At 41.8% G+C, this 22,823-nt stretch overlaps 1 protein-coding gene across 1 annotated transcript in view; it reads right to left on the bottom strand.

Annotated features, from left to right (window-relative positions):
* cttnbp2 (cortactin binding protein 2) overlaps window positions 1-22,823 on the bottom strand; it is an 85,395-nt gene that overhangs the window by 41,590 nt on the left and 20,982 nt on the right. Inside the window, 1 exon segment of the mRNA XM_018692362.2 lies at window positions 1,566-1,796. Coding sequence (XP_018547878.1) covers window positions 1,566-1,796 — 231 coding nt within the window.

Here is a 22,823-nt window from a genome sequence, read left to right as displayed (position 1 = left end):
AACTTATATATAAACTGGGTCTGACCCAAATGCTTCCAAGCACCGAAGCTTCCCCTGCTGCCACGGTAACTGTTGGAAACTCGACCCAAAAATTGGTTCCACGGGAATTAATTGGAATAAACTGGAAATTTGCAAAGTTGCAGGTTAGCCTATAACAGGGAACTTAAATGTAGTTGGAAAAAAAATATCATGCAGCACCACCTGATTAAAACAACCAGATTTAATGCAAATTCAGTTGAATTTTACATTTTGAACTTTTATTTATTTATTTATTTTATTTAAAATTCATGTTTTTTTGTTTTTGGTTTTTTTGGTTCAGTGAAAAAAAAAAATCGATTATGGTTCTCTTCACAAATAAATCAAAGTCAAAAATGTCTGCTTATGATGAAATTAAATGTTTATATTATGTTTGTGTATGATACGGTTTGTATAAATTACCCCAAATGTCCAGTTATTCTGCGTTAATTCCCATAAATTTCCATTTTAGATTCCAGTTTAGATTCCAGAAAGTTTCTGGAGAGTTTCTGGAAATTTTCAGAATTTAAGTAGATGATTCCCAAAAGGTTGAGTGTCAGACAAATCACCTCAGTAACAGCTGAACTGCTAAAATGTCATTTTTTTCTGTTTTTGCTGATGTTGGTTGACGCTAACAAAGTATAATGTTGGAGTTTGATTGCTGTTTTTGGCCGAGCTGTTGTAGCTGCCTGGCTCTGAAGGACGGTGATGGTTGGTGTGTCTGTACAGAGTGAAGCATCTCAACTATTTGATGGACTTTGTGTTTTTTTTAGTCCCTGTTTATACAACAGCAGTTTTGCTAAAAATAGAAACGTTTTTCCTTTGTGTTTTAAAAAAGTTCTGCGTTCTTCTTAAATCGCAGTACTGTGCCTGGCCAGTAGGTGGCGATGTGCCTTGATGAGTTTGCAACACAAACACAGCTCGACAGTCCGCCATTGTTGTTGTTGTTCTACTCACACATGGCTGTTAGAATGAAAACAAAACAGCCATGCGCGAGGAGAAACGGTGTCGTCACAGTTTTCAGAAAAATTGCGTACTGCCAGTTTCCATGGTGACGGTAAGGGTGCCATTTTCAAAAGATTACACTCTTTTCGAAACTGGTTTCGAAAGTTTCATGCCACCAAACGCTGCTGTGAAGTGAACGGAAGGTCAAACACCAACAAACGTTTACTGTTTTAATGCAAAAACTGTTGTTGTGTAAACAAGGTATTAGGGGACAAATCCTAATTATTTTGTTGATCCTCTGACTTTTCCTCCAGCGCCCCCCACAAGTCAAAGTTTATCTGTCAGCTTATAACAGGATAACTCAAAAACTAAAAGACCTGAATTCCTGCTTCAGCCTCAGCTGCACTTTGAGATTAATGCTAAAGCCAAGAATGCTAAACACTGAGGGATTAGTGCTGATAGGCCGATGATGAGTTCAGAGGTCGTCAAAGCACAACTGGTTCTTTGTGGGGAGTATGACATGAACATACTGCATGTCTACATAGAGCAAATACCTCGTGATAACTGGCACCTCCGCTAACAGAAACCCTCCCCCGGTGTCTTACCCTCTTCTGCCGGCTCTCGGCGGCGGCCAGCTGAGCCGACATACGCTCCTGCATCTTCCTGCAGTGCGCCATGACGGCCTCCAGGACAGAGATGGGGCTGGAGCCCAGGGGCCGTCGCTCCGCATCTCCTCCAGGGACCCCACATTCGAAGTCCCTCTGAAGCGCCAGAAAGGGGTCAGTCAGGCTGTAGTGGCCGTATCGCTCCTGGAGAAACACCTCCTTCCTCTGAGCCTAGAGAGAGAAGACAAAGGGAGACGACATTATTTACTAATTTATTATTTTTCATTATTTTACACAAGTAATTATCAATCATGGCTGTAGAGGGTGCTGCTGCTCAGGAAAATTTACACACTGTTGCTTTAATCAGCATCAGACTTTGCTTACAACTAATAAACAACATAACAACCTGTAATGAGAAACAATAACTAGACATCACTGCATTTGATGGCGTCTCAATCCAAACAGGTTGGGAACCACTTAACTAGACCCAGGGAAAACTTGTATACACAAATATCTGGTGTGGTCTCTTGTTTGTTATCATAACAATCTCTAGCTCCAGAGAGACTGTATATATAAGTGATAAGTTAATTTAAGATAATAACAGAATAAAAACTATTATTAGATTATTATAAGTGAAAAATATCAAGTATAAAGTGCATATACAAAAGAATTCCTGCAGAAGAAGGAGGAATTATAAAGTTTGATGGCCACTGGTAGGAGAGACTTCCTGTGGCGTTCTGAGGTGCTTCTCGCTGGTCTCAGCCTTTTGGTGTTCTGGTATCTGGTTATATTAAGACTTAAACAAGACACTATTCTATTCAAAGTCCAAGCAACTTCCCTGCCTCACCCTGCCTCTCCCTCCACTGGTTCAGGAGGAGGTTCAGTCCATCAGGACGTGCTGCAGACCCTGAACTCTGCCCCATCCACCCACCAGTGGCCCCTGATCGCTGTGGGCCCGCCTGCATGACTCCACAACCACTCAGCGCTGCAGCAGGCACAACCGCTCTCAGGTTACACAGACAGATGGAGATGGGGAGTTGGAGTCCTCTGAGCCGGTCAGAGGTGAGAGCTGGAGCCTCGTCGTATCACTACAGCATAATAATGCTGAACCGAGTATCACAGTCAGACCAGGTATCACGAGTTCAATCAAGGCCAAAAACTGAGCACCTGCCAAACGTTGAACGATAAATCCTTTTGTGGAGGATTTAACTAGACGAGTCTCGACCGACTGCAAACCTCCACCACAGCTGAGAAATTCTTCAGCTGCACAGCTGCACCCTCTAATGTTTATCATTCATCTTCTAGCTTTGACTACCAGGAGAATGTAAACAGAATCGTGTTCAGCAGATGAATCGGAAGCTCGAGATGGAAAGCTTTCCAAACAGCATATGAACACAGTGATAATAGGGTCAAAAAAATAAGAATCAAGGAAAGCAGCAGAGAGCTATGTCCTCAGCAAAGTAAAGAAAAATCTGCTTTTAAAGTTTGGAAACCTCCCACTGATAAACATCCCACTTTTGCCTTTGTTTTGTTTCACACTTAGCGAACACTGGACGCTCGACAAAGTCAACAAAGCGTCACAAAACAGCTGTCTGTACCAAACATTATCAGTGGAGTGGTGGTGATAGAGGCTAGCTGTGGACAAAGCAACAGCCAGCAGATGTTTGGACGCCTACATTTGGGTGAAAGTTTATATCATTCCCATGTGGCGAGGTCCAGCGGGTGAAATAAAAGCGTGATAGAGATAGACGAACAAAAGACAAAAACAGATGAATGTTAAGTTTAACATTAAAAGTACCAGGTTTATATGTGTAGAGTATTTAAATTATTCAGATTTTTTTAATTATACCAAACTATGTTCTGTCTTTTAGAAGTCTTGTCTTGTGGCAGTTGTATGCCTCTGCCAACCAGTCAAGCTGCAGTTAATTAGCATTTTAACCTGTTTTGTGAGGCGGCCTTAACCCTTGACTTTTCATCACCAAAATCTAATCAAGGCAATCTTGAGATATGACATTGAGGAAGCCAAAAACATGTTTTTTTGGGTTCCACAGGGACCTTGACCTTTGACCTTTAACCACCAAAGTCTAAGCAGTCCATCCTTATGTCTAACCTACACAATATGTAGTAAAGGGGACAGTTACAGAAAGAGTTTTCAGGCCTATATTTTCAAAATGGATTCTTTAAAATCTTTTTCACAAAGAAATTAAGTTGGAGGCAGAATTTGTATGTTAATTATTTTGGCTTCTCCCATTGAAGCCGCTCCAAACACACTTAATTTTTGGACCTCTGTTTGATATCACAATAACACATTCAGACTCTGCCAAACTCCCACTTCCAACATAGCAGCCAGGTTTTCTAGATAGGTGCTCACTCTAAAACAGCCGGAGGGTTCGTTACATCAGATCCTGTGGATTAGTAAACGTGATAAAAAAGCTGCTGTAAAGTCCAGTGTTATCCAAACGGCTGCCCGAAGCGGCCGGCCCAGTAACATTAGCCTTGTCAAACCTGCTCGTAATCATTCTGACCACAACCAGATGACCGCTTGCAGTAATCCAACGGTCAAATAATACCCGACCAAAACCCACTTGGCTGCGGCACAGCAGCTGCACGGAGACCAAACCCTCTGACCATAAGTGGTGGTGAGAGAGAGAAATAAGCAGAAACCTCCAGACACGAATTCCTCTCGAGCTGAAATGCAGAATTTAGAGTATGAGAGGCAGAAATACACTGTAATAAATCAGTAAGCCACTGATTTATCACTATTATAATAAGTAAATGAACTACAGGGAACATCAGATCTGGTGGAAGCAGGTTTTCAGATCTACAAGCTCACAGAGTCTTCTGTCAGGGCCAGACACTTGTTGCATCTTCAAGTGCTTTTGTCTTTCCCAATGTCAACTACAGGTGCATAAAATAACAGTTTCAGGAAGTTTTATTTAAAAGAGCTATGATTCATATCTATCAGCAACAGAAGGTTGGGTGAGGGAGGAATATTTAATAAGCGGTCGAGAGACATTTAAATTAAATGTGGAGGCGAGAGAAAAAGACAAAAGCGCCAGAGCCCGAGAGAGACTGAAAAAAAAAAAACAGACAGCAGGGACAAAGACGAGCGAACGGCAGGAAGGTGTTGCGAGATGCTTTGCCAAAGAAGGAGATGAGGAGAGTTTGGACAGTTAAACAATACACACACACACACAGTCGTAAGTACACACAAAGAGCAGAGAGCGTGAAGATTGATGGCGAATCTCGAGGCAGCGCTTGATGCTGACGGCCGACTGCGAGTAGGCCAAAGTAAACACATCATGGAGGAAAGGTAGGTGTGTGCTCAAGCGAAACAGAAACAATAGAAAGACAGAAAATAATTCAGAGGACCTTGGTGAACACAGAGGGAAAATAGGGTGTGGAAACATTGGAAAGAGGAAAATTGAGAGCTGAGATTTTTCTTCAAATATCTCTCAATCGCTAATTAACACACCTAACCTTTCTCTTTGGTGTGTTTCTGTTCTTCAAAATCAACCATCAATCAACCAAAAAACATTAGACGAAACACTAAACTACATCATGAGTTGTTACCCTTGCCAATTAGAAGGTTGCAACCAACCTTTTTTGACCAAGAAATCAATCGTCTGGCGCATAAAATGTCAAAATAAAAATGTCAGCTATAGTTTACTAAAGCCCAGCAAGGTATAACACAAGTTCCACCCCTTTTCGGTAACAGCCAACTGTCTGAGAAACCAGGAAACATCAAACCAATCATGTTGTAGGCATACAGTTGAGTTTTACGGAGAAAGACGGACTTCCATAAGCAAGAAGAGGATGTCAAACAATCTTAGCCCAAAATAACCCCCCGAGCATGTCACCAAGATGGCCGCCAAGCAGAGAAACATGCCTAGAAAGACTTTGCTATCACATAAATTCAAGAAAAACATCAAATCCCTTCAGGTGAGAAGCTAGAATGAGGTGGGAAAATGACAATTATCAATTATCAAAATCAGTCAGCTCTAAACTCAACAGAAACAGATGTAGATGCCTCAAGTTTCTGAAGCTGAAATATCCAGCGACAGTGAAGGTATCATCCAAAAGGAGTCCTCCGCAAAGCTCCCAAAGTAAATAATCAGGAGTGATGCGTTGCCGCCTTTAAACTGCCCTTCAACTCCCAGGATCTTCCAGTAAATATTTACACAGAACCAGAGGCCATTACAGCTCTCAGTCAGCTGGCTGCTGCTCTTCACTTCCACATTAGGATCATTACTCATCACACTGAAGGTTTTTGGTCGGTTAGATGTGTTACTTGGTGACTATTCACAGAAAGGATGTTTTAAATTAGCTGGTCCTTGTCAAACGTGAGGATTTGATGGTTTTCTTTGTCATACATTACTGTTACTGAATATCTGACTTTTACACCGTTGGGTTGGGCAAATCATCTTGGACAGTCGGGAATTGTAGCAGGCATTATACACTATTTTCTGTTACCTTATCGACAAAATGATTAATCAATTAGTCTAGAAAACAATCAGTATTCCAGTCTGAAGCGATGGTTCTCTGCTCAATTGGGGTCTTGTTCTCAATTAATGGTAAAATGGAGCGATAGATGGATGGTGGATTGGTGCAGCATCAGCAGGACTTTGTACCAAAGCATTGTGGTGAAGAGGAAGCGAAGTCAGAAGGCAAAGATCTTGATTTACAATTTGATCTATGTTCTGACCGTCACCTATGGTCACAAGCTTTGGGTAGAGATCGAATGAGAGAGGATTCAAGCTGTTCCTTTGCACCGAAAGGAGCCAGTCAAGGTGGTTTTGGGCATCTGATTAGGTTCCTCCTGGTCTTCCTTTGGAGGTTTTCTGTTGTCCAACCAGAATGAGACCCCAGGGTTCGACCTAGAACTCTCTGGTAGGATTACATATCCCATCCAGCCTGGGAACACCTTAGGATCCCCCAGCAGGAGCTGGAAAACGTTGCTGCTTTACAAAATAAGAGTCCAGTAAACTGTCTATATTGTCTGTAACACCAAAACAAACTGTTGTACATTCATTTTAAAAACCAGGCTCTGTTTGTTTCCCTTCGTAGTTCAGAGACTGTGGAAAGGTTTGTCAATATTTCCTGGTTGAGAGGCTCAGGGTCATGGGTCACCCTATTACAGCATCCGGGTTAGGGCCAAATCCTTAGAGACCTCATCAGCTGTCAGACACTAAGCTCCCCCGAGGCTCTATTGATCCCATAGATCCATTGGATGTCATTAGAGGAACGCTACATTATACAGCGGAGGTTTGACCAGTAAAAGGTTTGTTGGGTGAAACTACTGCAAGAAAAAAGGTTGTGCTTTTGTATTGACTCTATTTATCAGGTGACTTGGGCGATATGTAGGCCAGAGGAAGTAAGAGAAGAGGACTAATAGCTAGTGAGATATCCACTTCTTTCTTTTCTGTCTTTCTACAACATCAGTCTCCTGTGTCCATCCATCACATCTTCAATTTATGACAGGATACCTCAAAAACTGATGACTGAATTCTGCTTCAGTCTCAGCTGCACTTTGAGATTAATGCTAAAAGCAAGACTGCTAAACACAGAGGGATTAGTGCTGATAGGCCGATGATGAGTTTAGAGGCATGTCTTTTGACTGTGGGAGGAAGCTGGAGCATCCTGAGGATACCTGCAGGGAAAACATGGAATCTCCACACTGAAAAAGGTTTGAGCCCTGAACATTCTTGCTCCACATCTATGGTATTTGCTATTGATTTTTTTTCTCCATCTACTTTTTTCATTCATTTATTCCTCCTTCACATTTGACCACACAATTTCCCAACTGTATTCCATCCATCCATCCATTATCTATACCGCTTATCCTTACAGGTCAAAGGGGGGATGGAGCCAATGTTTTACTTGCCAACTTTTTCTCATTGTTGACGTTTCAGAAAAACATCAGTTTCATCTATAAACTGCTGCATTATCTGTACAAAACATCCAGCATCTGCTGCACAGCCCTCCCCTTTTAAACTGTGTATAAACCTCAGCAAATGACACTCCACGCCCTCCTGAAACAACCACTATTCATCTGAAAAATCTCCAACGATGGAGGAGACATTTTAATTATGAAGGGAGGGATTTAAACTCAAAATGTCCATGTTTCATTTACACAGTGTGAACTTGCAGCAATGACTGTTTAATATGGCTTAAATAAGACATTTACCTGCTGGTTTGGAGGGAGGAGAGGTAGGTAATGTCACTGTATTTACAAGAGGAGCAACAGTAACTCTATAGTATTTACAAGTGCAGCGGTGGCGGAGGGCTCTAAGTGAGATCTCAGTATTATTAGCATCAACCTTTAGAGGCATGCTGCACTCAGTGGGTGAGAGGGTTCAGGGAAAACAGCCAGACAGAGAGAGAGAGAGAGTGATGGATCTCCAAAAGAGAAGGTGGAAGAAGGTGGAAAGACCGACGAGAGAGGCGGAGAAATGACAACCGCCGCGAGGAAGGACAGTAGCAATGAATAAAATCAGATAGAGAGAGAGCGAGCAGCGAAGCAGGAAAAAACCTAGCAACTGGGAAAGGCCGCCGTCAGCAGAAACAAGCAGAGGATACTCCAAACTTTACACAGCGGAGAAAAGGGCAGCGTGTATTCAAGTGTCTCGTTTAACTCCATTCATTCACTGTGACTGTGTGAATATCACGTCAGTGGCCGGCAGCCAATCCAACCCCCTGACACAGAAATCATCAGGCCAAAACAGAGGAGTCTTTCATGTCCAGGGGAAAAAAATTGAAAGAGAAGGATGTGCTGGAGGGTCCTCGATTCGAGTGTCTGACGCTCGAGATGCTGCGTCCAAAGGCAGAGGGGTTAGAGGTTAGAGAGAGGAATAAAGATCTGGGAAACCTGGAGAAACAAGTAGAACGACATGGACTCTCTCCAATCTCAGTAACTGCTGTTGAAGAAAGACAGGATGGGAGGATGGTAAAAGAAGCTTTCTTCAAACGTTATAAACAGAAAAAAAGTCCTGCAGGAAGCATAAAGAGTCATAATATGATAGGAACTCTTACAGAAATATTGATGAAAGTATCAGACGAATATTCACTTCACTTTCCTCTGTTTTACATCACCTGGTGTGTGGACTCTACAGAAGCAGACGTCCAACAAGTGTCCCCGACTGGAATCGCACCTTGTCATAGACTAAACATTCAGATTAATTAAAATAAAGATCAATAGATTGATAATAATGAGAATAATCACTAGTTAAAGCCTCAAAACAACAACAAAACAAGCGAACAGACACCAAAAACACTTCAACAAACACATATGTCTGGAAGCTGCTTCAAAGCTTCACAAATGAATGTTTTTCCTGTCTTTAAAAATTATTTTAGAAGCTGATTAATGTCATAGCACTGTATCCAAATCCAAATTGTGCCAAAAGTCAAACTTAGGGATGACCCTAAGACTCATTTCTGTAACCGACGTACCAATCAGCATTCAAACGCTTCATTAAAAAAATAAAATTGTATTATACATGCATCAAGAGCCTCATAGTTAATCAGGATTCTGCATTGAGCATCAGTGCAGCAGAATATGATGGAAATGTCCAGAATAAGCAAAGAGCCTTGAGAACCACCACAGCTACTTAAAGCCAAAGTGGTTGATCATGCACATACGCTTAAGTAGTGCCTGTTTCCAGCCGTGGGGTCTTTTAATCAACACTTCCTGTCAGCCGCTGCGGTGCCGGTCACGCCTGTGCCACAGCTCGCCGGGATGACGGTCGTCGTCAATACTATCGACCCGAGCTCGTCCCCTCTGCCGCAGGTTCTCGTTTCAGCCACACAGGGCCAGGGTCAATGTGCCGTGGTTGTCAACTGCACCCGGCTCAGCCCAAACTCTACCTTCAAACTGAAGCTGCTCTAACATCGGTCATGTTTTTGGTGATGTGTTGTGACAGCAGGCCTCAGTGGCTTATTCCAAGGACACTTGGTGTTTTAACATTCCAGTGCCATTACTTCTTCCACTAATGAAAGTCACACAATAACACAAAGTAAATAAACCGAGGCAGTGGTATTCCAGCAGCTCCTGTCCTTCTGCTTGGTTAAATTACTGTTTTTGTCAATGGAGTCTGGTAGTGATGAAATGGCTGTTTCTGGTTCAACAAAAAGATTCTTACTTGCATTTTTTTCTCAAAATTACTCATTTGGAAGACAGAAATGTGTAGAACGACAGCATAACATCATGATTTCACAGTAAAACCTGGATTATCGTTTAACACTAGTACTGATTAGAACATTTTGGCCGATACTTGCTGTAGCTGTGTCCCACAAACTCAGATTCCCTGAGTTAATGAAAAGGTTTTTGGGTTTCTGGAAGTTTTCATGCAGGTGAAAACCCCCAAAAGAGAAAGTGCATCTAGTGCATCTGTTTAGTCAAACATATACAGGGTAAAATTCAGTGCACCCTCTATTTTTGTGCTGAATATACACACTTTTCCACGTTGCCTTGAGCCTTCGTTCATGTGCTCGCGCAACCACAAATCTGGGCCATCAGGACCACATGAAGAAGAACATTTTCAGGATACAAATGTGAGAAATTACACCTCAGAGCATCGACAGCTCGGCAGCTCCTCTCGGTGATAACCGACCTGATTTATGTCCCGCTCCTGAGGTGCCTCCTCGTTGACTCCAATCTCTTATTTGGTTTTCTAGGTCAGAGCGGCGACAAGCTGACAAACAGCGCTGAACGAGGAGCGAATTAGGAGCCGGGATTGGATCTTTTTGGATCCATTCCTGGTCTCTGGAGATATGGGAGCCACACAAACATTGGAAGAGCTCGCTGAGTGTGTGTGCAAGGAGTGGATAGTCCCTCGGGATGCATCGACCCCTCGGGAAGACGGCAGGAATCCTGAGGCCCATCTGTCATTCACACACACCAATTAACCCGCCTTCGCTTCAACGCGCATTCTCCCAAATTATCAGTCAATGAGCTGTGATTTGGCAGTGACATTTAAAACCGATAAACCGCGGCACATAAGACACACTTTAGACACTTAAGATGGACAAGCTGTCACCTACAGCTCATGAGTAAACGTGGAGAAGAAAAGGTCGTCAACTACGACCACAACAGCACCACAGCAGTGATATTTAAGAGCACTATCACACCTCTAGAAATTCAAACTGTGAGATAAACCTTTATATTAGAGAGTAAGATCTTTTTTGTTTAACCAGAAACAGCCATTTTAATCACCACCAGACTCCATTGACAAAACCAGGAATTTTACCTTGCAGGACACAGGAGTTGTTAGTGGGATACCGCTGCCTCAATCTGTGAGTTTGTTTGTGTTATTGTGTGGTACTTGTACTTATATAAACTACTTATATAAACTTATATGAAATCTGATTACTTCTTCCACCACTAAAAGTCACTCAATAACACAAACAAACTAACAGATCGAAGCAGAGAAATTCCAGCAGCCCCTGTGTTCTGCTTTGTAAAATTCCTGGTTTTGTCAATGGAGTCTGGTAGATGTAAAGTTTCTGGTTGAACAAAAAGGATATTACAAGCATGTACACTATCGTTATGCATGTTGTGGTTTTCCTGATTATTTGATTAATCACCTCTTTCTGTAAAAGGTCAGAAAATAGTGAGAAATACCAGCTGTAATCAAAGTTAACGTCTCAATTCTGACACAAAACTGATACTACAGGTCTTGTATACTGCTGATTAAGCCTAAATCCTGTGCCACCAAAGACAACAAATAACACAAACTACCACAGAGGTGATGACCTGAAGCATCACCAACCTGTAAAGCACACAGAGCAAGACCTATCCCTATCACCAGCGATTCAAGCGATCTACTAAAACAGGGTTTTATTTTGATTTCTGCAAATTAGCACCTTTAGAGGTAAGACGAACTAGCTATTAGCAGCTCCTGTTTGCAGTGTACCCATGAGTGTGCAGACAACCTATCAAGGGATTACTTTGGCGCTGAAGAAAACTTAAAAACCTGATGTTTCTCAAGCAAGTTCTGTAGCTTAAGGAACATGTTTCTTCCAGGAATTCTTGAGCGCATTTATGGACGTTTTCTGGTAATGAAGAGAGGATATAATGGAGGTCTAAGTCTCTGCGACTCCGGGAAGCAGCACAAATTCTGATCCAACTGCTGCAAATGAGTGCTTCAAGTTTTAAAGTACCTTAATTGCCTCCATGAGCCACTGCTGCAGCTCCAAACTGCTGACCGTGTCGGCAAACAGCCCAAATCAGCAGGACAAACCACAATGACTAACTTAAAGTTGTTTTCAGAGCACCGGCATGCACCTCTCGTCTTAACCTCACATAGTATCTTACAATGCCAGCAGAACTCTCTTATATAGACAAGAGCTTCAACAGGCATGATTCACGTTTAAAAAAAACTTGCCACATAAATCTCATTCAGGGTCCAAAGTGGTGATGGTTGGTGGTTACTGTAACACTGAATCAGATATCTATCCCAGCAGCGAGTGAGGGGGAGCATCTGACACTCGATGACCTGCAATCACGAGGGATTTCACTGTGCTGGAGGGGGTGGGGTGGGGGGAATCAATACGTGCAAACGGATTTGATTTGGCGAAGAGGAAGAGATAACAGAGAGGTGAGCGGTGGATGGGGGGAGGTGGAGGATGTACGGTGTAAATTAGAGAGAGATAAAAAGGTTCAGAGAGAGAAAGAGGAGGAAACAGAAGGGAGAGATTGTCAGGGGGGAGAGAGATGGATGGAGGGAGAGAAAGGGAGGATGAAAGGGAACAAGTTAGAACCAGCAGAACAGACGATTGCTGCCTCCTCTGCACAGAGATACGACCCTTCACGGTTACGTAACATGTTCACAGTTCAAAAAGTCATCGAGCCTGAACGGCATCGTCTTTTTATCGCCTCAAAACTCGTCCAAAAACAGAGATCATGTTGCATTTGATCCTCTCCAGGGAGGAGCCGATGGTCTGGAGGTTAAAGCTGGTGAATTCCTCACCGCAAAACAAAACTTCTTGCAAATGCTTCACAGTAAAAGTCACGATTGTCTCATTGCTTTGAGGCTTTTATTGTGAAACAGGATGTGCGCCGCTCTACCCCTAACAGCTCTGACAAAGCTCTGATGTTCTGTATTGACAGAAAGGGCTTTCAGTGGCAGTGGAAAAGTGCTATTGATGCATCCCCAACAATGAATGTGTTACCTATTGGGAAGCAGACGAGTGCGACAGATGCTTGGCTGTTCAGGCTAGCTAACGATAACATTAATTATCCCAAATAACTTTTCCTCGATAGAAATATAAGACATGGTTGATACAGCGCGATAGAGCTCATTTCATCCGTGTTTTCCAACAGACAACAGCCACCTCAGGTTAGGTTGATGCACACAGCACAAAGTGAAGGAACAGCAGCTGGCAGCAGCACACCTAATGTTTGGGCGACTGTAGCCATGCACAGCAGTAACATCAGGAGTGGGAGCGAGATAAAAGAGAAAATGTTAACAAAACCTCAAGCGACGGCATTATCGAAGAAGACATGCAAACAGACGCAACCCAAGGCTCAAAGGACGAGGAGAACAGTCCGAGGAATTTCGGTAGTGTGGAGTTATTCTGGCTGTTTGAAGTCCAACAAGAAAAGCATATTACCACAAAGACAAGTAATACCACTCATCTGTTTTACCATCTGAAGCAGTGCCATCCTTTAGAGAATGCACAATGCAAGACTACAATCAAACAACAACAGACCATAATGTCCTTTTTCTCCAGCACCATGTCTTACAACAGAAAAAATAACCTTGACATCTCACTTGGGAGTAAAAAGGAACCTTTAAACTTGACAGAAACAGTGATTTGATTTATATCTTGATATATATCGATGTCACCCAGCCCTAACTGCAGGTGTAGCTTTTTTTTTCTGGCTTAAATTCAGAGGAAACTTCAGCACACGTACGTATAGATGCGGGTGAAACTATATGTTCCTGTATGGAAATCACAGAGCAGCAGTTTACTGTAATAATGATTGATTTTCCTTCACACTGGTGGTCGCACTGTACAAACCGTGGGCGTTTGTGGCGTCACGTCTGCAAACTATTTAACTCGATCGTTCTCCATGGGACCGATTCCAAAATCCATCGCTCATTTATGCCTCTGTGGTCGGTTGGGGTGGAGGGGAGGATGGGGGAGGTTGGAGGGCTGGAGGGGGAGCAGGGAGGGAGGTTGGTTGTTGCATTGCTCGGGGGCGCCGGTGCTGTCAGCAAAGGCAGAGACTCTGACATTACAGTGACATCAGTGAGGAACCAGGCCACGCTTATATAACCAAACCCAGCAGAGGAGACGACGACGACAGCAGGACAGAAATGTTTAGCTCCTGGTGATCGTGCTGTGATTCAGCTTTAAAGGTCAACAACATCAAAAAATTAAGTGTTTTCATAATCTTTTCATTCTTTCTTTCTCTCTCTGCAGGTGGAAAAACAACATTATTTTCTCTTTTGAGGCTACAGTACTTTAACAGTCACTTGAAGCAGAATAAAAGGTCATTTCACCAGATACTTGCTGCTCTGCTGCCTCTCGTTATAGTTAACAGTTAGGAATAATGAGATTTTTTAGCAAATAAAGGGGTGAATCTAACCCTAAAACTGTAGGATTTCTTTTCAAATCCGAAATTCTGAAATTATTAAATTAGCCGACAGAAAAGTGATCAATTAATCTTTGAGGCAAAAATATCGTCTGGTTCGAGCTTTCAAGATGTAAGAACATGCTGCCTTTCCCTGTTTTATATCACTGTAAATTGATCAAATGTGGATTTTGGATGTTTTTTTATTTATACATTATTTTCTGACATTTTATAAAGAAAACCAGTGACAGATTAAAGCTGTTTTCTCTGAGTCTGAGTGGTTATGTGGTTTTCATGGACAGAAAACAAAGCCTATCAATCTCTCAACCGGATCTCTGGCTGTTTAGCCCCACTTAATGAACTGAAACACACCCCAGCTGTGAATATTACCCATGATCCCCTTCTCCTTTTGAAGCAGGAAGTGCTCTCGTTGCAACAAGAACACCAAACTCCATTTAAAATTCTTGATATTTTCAAAGTTTCCTGACTGGATACCAGAGATGAATGCTGATTTTTAATGACTTCTAAGTCTTTTTAACTGATCTACAGTTCAGCTTTACTCTTGAACTCACTGGGCCTGATTCCAGCAGTTTAAGCCGCTGATTATCACTCAGTTAAAGGGAGATCATACCTGCTCCATTCTCCCTTTTACAAGTCAGTGAACCACTAAAATGATGCTTAAGCTGAGATTTTAAAGTGAGATAGTTGCATAATGTTGCTTTAATTGAATAATCATTAGTTTCAGACTTTCACTGAGGATATAAGATGTTTCCACTGATGTTTTAATGGCTGCAAATTTGCATAAAATAGAAATATTACTGATTTCATTTCTTCTTTCTTTTATGTTTCCTCCAAATTCAGCCCAACATGTCTGCTATCTGTGGAAACTTTGGGATCTCCACTTGAATTTAAAATAACTTCTTTATTTGCATTTATACACATTTACAAAAGACGGAAGCACAAACACACACATGCACTCATTCACCTCAACTGCTCATGTGTTACTATGCAGACTAGAGGCCTAAAGTGGCGATATTTTTACCCAGAATCCCTCTCGGTGGCAGCTTTCCCCACTCATGTTTAATGAGCTCAGCTGACAGCCTCAATGAAAGTTTGATGAAGCCCCAGATACTGTATGCCCACACACACACATTCATACAGCCACATGGGAGGACACACAAACACACACAGTATAAACCCATATTCTCACAGCTTGAGGCTGAGTTATCTGCTGTGTGAGAAAGTAGCTTACGATCTAACGATAAGTAATCTTCATGTGAATGAGCGCAGAGACCCACTTTATACGGTCACGTGACGTTTCACCGCCGCACACACTGAGTCCCTCTCTCCGACACACACCGATGAAAATCACCGTTACACATTCCCAGGACTTCCTAACCCTCCCATCCTAAATCTCTCCCTCACAAACAATAGCAGCCTCAATAAATCTGGACAAATTTCAGGCTCCTATGAGACACTGGATATCAGCCAATCACCCACTGACTGTAACAGAGGTCCTCCTCCTCCAGAAGAATTTAAAACCTGCAATGAAATTTAATTTTCTGAAGGACCCTCTCTTCCATGGTTTGGTCATGGTCTTTAAAATGGCTCCAGCCTTGAGAGGGAATTTAATTTGTCTGTGTTTTGAGAGAGGTTAAGAATCTGAGTGCCGTTTCAGGGGCTTTTCCAATTTGACCTGAACACAGAGTTGGGAAAAAAAAACTGAGTAACTGGTATTTTGTGTGGATCAAGTGCAAAGTTGAGGATAAACTGCCACAAATCTACAGCTAAATTTACGAGGTTGGGATTAAAACCTATACATTTTGGTTTTAATGTTGTGGTATTTTCTTTGAATGCAAGCTCTGAAACTATCAGTAAAGGCATTTTAAAAAGCTAGTCGTTTTAGAAGAACACCAACGAACCAGAGCTAAAAAAACAGCTGTTATATCAGTTCCAGACTCCATTGACAAAAACAGCGATTTTACCGAGCAGAATACAGGAACTGCTGGAATAAGATTTTTGTCCCTTTTATCAATCAGTTACACACAAGAACATGAGGGGGGAACAAAACAAAACAAACTGAGTTATCCTTTAAGTATGGCGCTAATGCCAAGGGGGCAGTTAGCTTAGCTTAGCATAAGTAGACTGGAAACAGAGGAAAACAACTGGCCTTTTCACCCAGCTAGATGTGGATGTGGAACTAATCCTTTAACAGTGACTGGTATCAAAACTCACTTCTTATTAGTGAAGATTAAATGAAAGACAACAGTAAAATTCAAACATCTTCACTGGAAATTAAATCAGAGCCGCTGCAAAAGAAGCCAAAACTCATGACCTACAATTACAAATAAAAGAGTCAAATAAAGCCCTTAAATCTTTTTATGCATATCTGCTGTTCAGGCTCAACAACAACACACACACACACACACACACACACACACAATAAGCTTTTAATTCCTTCAGCTATATGCAAATCTAGCAGGAAAGAAAACTAAATAGAAAACACACGGAGGCAAACACCTCAGGTTAAGCACACAAACGTTAGTTAAAACACACACACACACACACACACACACACACATAGAGCATGACTTGCAGCTGTGTGGACGGGCTCTGCTGCCCAGTAGAGTCAGCTCCTTGCAGCCTATTTTTATCCTTAATGCCACAGTAAACCAACACAGGCCTGCTGCTTGATTAAACCTCATAGTCCCTGTGGGCAGAGGCACAAAAAAACCCCCCAACATCTGATAGGGCCGCAAGTGTGTTTATTACTTACTCTGTGTGTGTGTGTGTGTGTGTGTGTGTGTGTGTGTGTCAGAGTGTGTGGAGCTGTCATGCGCATGCATATCTATTTTTCTGATTAAATGTGTGTCAGCACTTTATATCCGGCTGATTTAACCTCATGCTGGAAGAAAAGAAAAATCCTGCAAGCAACACAAATAGACACACACACACACACACACACACACATACATGAACACACAACCCCCTCCAGTCGCCACCATGCACACAAACACACACACACACCTATACAGAAACATGCAAATGCACACAATAATCGGACAAAACTGAAAACTGCGACAATGTTTTATCGCAGTTTTTTTGGATAAATAAAAAATTTAAGGAGCTAGATGTACACACACACACACACACACACACATGTGCACGCACACAAACACACACCTCAGCACATGTAAACACTCGTGCACTAAAACCTGAACGTGTGCATTACCACCAGCTTGGCAGCGGAGGCGAGATGAAAAAGGCCGAGGTACAAGCCAAAGGGCTCGAATCCAACAGCTCCTCTGATATCACACATCAGTTAAAAATCACAGAGCTCAGCAACAACCCTGACCACACACACACACACACTGCCCTATCACAAACAAAGACAAATATAGACCGAAAAACAACACCGCGGTCCGCGACGCTCCAGGCAGGAAATCAAATTGTCTGTCAAAAGGCCACGGCAGCTGAAGTTTCACTTTTACCAGAAAACAAACAAAAAAAAAAAAACAGGACGTGTGAACGAGGAGTTACCTGCTGGTGATAAAGACGAAATACCACAACCACAAAAGCAAACTGCTTTTTTTATAGGACGTTTTGGTCATAGCTGGTGGTCAGCTGTCGCCCTGGGAAAGACTGCTGTGTGTTCAAAACAGTGAGTTTAGACTTAGGGCAACAAATCTCAGGTTTTCAGATTTACCAGGTGACAGAAATTCATTTTTTGATAAATAGCCTCATAATAAATCAACAGTTTTAGTTATTCGAGAGCAAAAATACAAAATGTTCACTAGTCTCAGCTTCTCAAATGTGAGGATTTACTGTTTTTCTGTTGTTAAAACTCAGTATCTTTGGGTTTTTTATGTCATTATAATGCCATCTTTCACTGCTTCCTGCCATCAGTCATGAAAACTGACATTACCTACAGCTGTAGTTCTTTCAATTAATAGTCAATATCTAATGTCAGAGGAAATTCTTACCTTAAAATGTATAATATTAGGTATATGTGTTGGTTTTTTAAAGTTTCCTACCTCCACTGACAGATTTTCTGGGAGAAACGTTGAATTAATTCAAATAAAGTTAAATAAACGTATGAAAAAAAATCAACTACAACATCCAAAACTCAAAAATTATTCAATTTATATTAATGTAAAAACACATTTGACAGGAACATTTGGTATTTTGGCTGAAAATATTGACAAATTATCCAAATTAAAGTCTAATGTCTTGTCTTGTTTACATATTTATATGATGTGGTGTTTGCATAACAGCAGCAGCAGCAGTTTAATTATCTCCTGCAGACGTAAACAAATACAAAACTATTGTGGGCCTCAGGGAACTTTCTTTAAAATGTTAAAATGAAGTGACACTCAAGAGGAAGAGGAAGGAGTTCAGAGTCTTTCTTTTTAAGGTGCGTGACTCTTTATTTCTTTAGGAATTAGACTAAAATCAGTCAATGAGTTACAAGTGGGAGAAAAGAGCAGCAGCAGATCGTGGGCTGAGGACGGAGATAACGACTGAAATCCCAGCGACACTTTGAACCAAAAGTCTCCTGAAGCCGCTGCCCACTCAGATAAATAAAGCAGGTTGTGAGCATGGGCTCTCAGCACCACATATATATATATATATATATATATATATCACGTCAGGAGAACATTTTCACTTTTCCTCATGAACATAAACCACATTTACAGCAGATCAGAAGCTTTTCTTTCTCAATATTTCTGCAAATATTGATGGTTAAGCATTTGTCAACTCCTAATCAGACTTCATTTTTTCTGTGTTTGTGTGAGAAAAATAAACTAGACCATCACTTCTCCGTACCACAGCATGTCAGAATATTCAATCAATACTGTTGATTGGCCAGAAGTCGCCTATAAAAGACACATAGAAGAGAAGAGGAGGCTTTTAGACAAACTATAGGATCACATTTTATAATTTAGGAAACCCACACCATGACACACATTATTTCTTTCTACTTAAAATGCGTATGGCAGAAAATACGCTGCTAAATAAAGTGTGTTTTTCCTCAATTAAATCTTTATTGCAGCTGATTCGGGCAGTTGCATTCACACGTGCTAACATCTAGAAAACTTCAGCAGTCTCCAACTAAAGAGGTCAAACATGGCTTGAACGCACAATAAGTGAATCATATTATGAAAAGGAAATGTTAGACACATTAAAACATGTCGTATGAATAAGTTGAGTCACCGCACTCTCTCTCTTCATCATCCAGAAACTCATACGTGACACATTCAACCCATTTTCCCCAACTTTACAACAACTTTATCACTTCGCCAAACGTCCTCACTCTGCAGATTTGTCCTCACAAAGATAGAAACAACACATGCAGGAAAAAAACTCCTCCTCCTCCTCCTCCTCCATCCCTTCCCTAATGCCTCCTCCCTTCTCAAAACCTCTAATGTACATACCAGGGCTTCCCATAAAGAGACCACGCTGTAATGACGTGGTGCCTCCTGGCACTGTCAGAAACAACATCACATCACAGAGCTGAATTAAAACAGCCTGAGGGGGGAAAAAACTGAATAAAACGATGAGGGTTTGTGGTGAAAACGGAGCAGTAAAAAGGCGTTGGCTTGACCATAAACTGGTTTTTAACGTCTCCTCCGGTATTCAGCTCGATGGAAAACAATACACTCGGAAAGCTGTTTTTATTAAATCAGGGTTTGTGGAGGGTTTGATTCTGAAATCGCTTTAAATGTTCATTAAACATCTAAAAAGGAGATGCGGTGCGTGGCTGCTGTCGCCTGTTTTTCAGTTAAACGATTTGTGTTTAAAAAGTCATAAAACGGTGAAAAATTCTCTTTAAAACTTCCCAAAACTGAAAGTGGTGATATTAAATTGTTCGTTCTTTTCAAGGAATTCTCCAAAACACAAAGATTTTTAATTTATAACACAGAAAATCAGAAAATCCTCTCATTTGTGGCACTAATATTTGGTATTTTTGCTTTAGTTTCAGCACTAATTTCATGTTTTTAAAACTTTAAATCGCACTGATCTACAATATAGTTTCTTAGACGTCTTCGCTGCAGCTGCTTCAGTAAAATTCAGATTATTTTATCCCCAGAAATGTAAGCAAAGGTCCTGAAGTGGCTTCTGATTTCCCACAATGTGCACTTCACAACCCTTTATTCTGCCAGTGAATGTTTTAAAAGCCTGTTTACCCATTTTCTCTCAGTGTTTATCTCATGATGGGACCAAACTGTTTAAATCTTTTTGTTAAGTATAGCCCTAAAACGACGACTGATTCATTTTCCAGCTCGACCGAGTTGTTGTTGGAGAAGCGCTCGGATCGTTATCGTGAATTAGGATCTGAACTTTGGCCGGATGGAGGTTTACTCACACCAGCCTGACTCCGCTGCTGCTGCCAGGATCATGGGCGTCCGGTCTGGTGCTGCCACGAGGCCCGGTTTTGGCGAAGGTCAGCGGTGGTGGCGGCGGCTGCACACCGGGCACGGCCAAAGCAGCAGGTACCGGCCTCTAATCTGTCGTACAGGGAGGGGAGTTGGCACTCTCTGAAACAGTTACGGCCCTGGAGTCGGCAGGTTTTCGTTCCAACAAACCACCACGCTGGCTGAGTCCGCTGATTAGCGAGTCCTCATCCAGGGAGGGGGGGAACTAATTAGTGAAATGAGCTGGATGGGATGAAAGCCTGTTTACAATCTGGGCCTAAATGGCACCAGGATGACAAACACTGCCTTAAAGAACTGAAGCAAGAAGATTGGACGTTCTCTAATGTATAACTGAGTAAAATGAACAAATAAGTCAAACCTGACAGCATGAATTTCTGAAGTTTAATCATTTTCTGCTTATTTATCTCACAGCTGCTCAATGTTAGATAAATACTCAACTTGGAAAGACGTTCTTCAGCCAGTTTTCACCTTAGAAGTCCAGTGGATTTAGAAGGTTTTAAGACTTGAACGTCTCATTCCACAGGCTGATTTTAAATAGTTTAGTGATGTCTGTGATTGTATGTATTTGTCTGGTTGTTAACGTTCCTTAAATGATTGAACCAGGAAGTCCAGCTTCTTAAATATGCATCTCTGCAGCTTCATGTCTTTGCAAACTGAATATTTTTAAGGTTTGGACAAAACGAGGAGCTTGGAGACGTCTTTAACATCCTGGTTTGAAGTTTTGATTAATTGAAAAATAAGGAAAATAACAAGATGGAGTCTCAGTTAAAGGGATTGTTCGGATTAAAGAAATACCCATCTACAAAACCAGTATCAGTTATGTGTACACGATATTTTGAATATTGCTTCAGAGTATCTGATTCAGAGGCACTGCCAACAGAATGGGCATAACTAACAGACACAGGAAGCTAGAAACTTAAAATCACTTCAAGCACAACCCAAAGACGTGTGTGCAACTTCCTGTGTTCACATTTTGTTTTGTTAAATATCACGGGTTACTGTGCTGTTTTGAAGAAAATTACTAAAAATTAAACATTAGTTTTTTGCTTTTTTACAGGCTAATATCTAGTTTTGTAGTGTGGAGGAGTCATTAGTGAGTGACAGGTATGATTAGCTGAGGTTGTGCTGATTTCCGGATGTGTAAAACTCGATTATACTGTTAAAAATTACAACTTTATAAAGCAAAACACAAAGGTGTGCAAAAGCAGAAATGTCTGTGTGGGTTATTACACAGCAGATCAGCTGTTTGTGGACAAGACGACAAATAAAAGAAAATAAAAATGAGTGAACTATCCCTTTAACCACCTCCTCCTCAGAGCCATGCATCAGCTCTCACCTCTTCTTCATTTTCAACGTTTAATTCCATTTGTGTGACGTTTAAATATGTGATTAACTCCTAACAACCATCCTCTGACGTCTGCGAGCAGGAAACAGAGGTTAAAAACAAAAAGAAAAGAGGTGAAAGGTGAAAAGAAATGGATTAAAAGCATCAGATTCAAGAGTGCACCGACAGAAAAACAACTAAAATCAACCTGAGACACTAAAGCCTGGTCTGTGCAGTCGCAACAGGTGTGACCTGCTGTCAGACACAAAATGCCCGACGACGAATCGCAAACAGACACATCAGGGTCAATTTTCCACCACACACACAGAAACCTTGTTTTCTGCTGATCTGACTGAAAATTGCTGTGGAGGCTCGAGAACAGAGCCGCCAGTGTTGCTCAGAAACTCGACGTCTAGACAAAGCAGCGGCTGTGTTGAAGCAGACTCCTCCTTTTCCTCCTCCTCCTCCTCCTCCTCCTCCTCCTCGACAGCACTTTCTTCACCCACGTCAGTCACGACGTCCAGCCAGGGCAGAGCGCTCCGGTTCAGATCACACCACCACTGACATGAAAGTGGAGGTGGAGGGTGTTTGTTAGGGGCCTGTTGCCTTAGAGAATATAAGGCCAAGAAAAAAAATGCAGATGGAGCGCTGTAGTAGCTGCTGAACGCTTGTAAATTTAATTGCTTTCGCTACAATACATTACTGCGAAGCCAACAGGGAGACAGCGAGTCGCGCTGGAGGGAGGCGTAATCGATTAATGGCTGAGACGGAAAAGGAGGCAGAGGCCCTTATTCCCCACACTGACTCGACTAAAAAGCCCAACACTCAGGAACATCAGAATCCTGGTTAAAACTGCTGTGAATGTGCAGTTCTATTTACTCGTTAGTCTTTTTAACGTCATCTCAGTCACCATCAGCTCT

The sequence above is a fragment of the Lates calcarifer genome, linkage group LG10, assembly GCF_001640805.2.
Source record: "Lates calcarifer isolate ASB-BC8 linkage group LG10, TLL_Latcal_v3, whole genome shotgun sequence".
Taxonomy (NCBI): Eukaryota; Metazoa; Chordata; class Actinopteri; family Centropomidae; genus Lates; species Lates calcarifer.
This window is presented reverse-complemented; position numbering and strand designations above follow the sequence as displayed.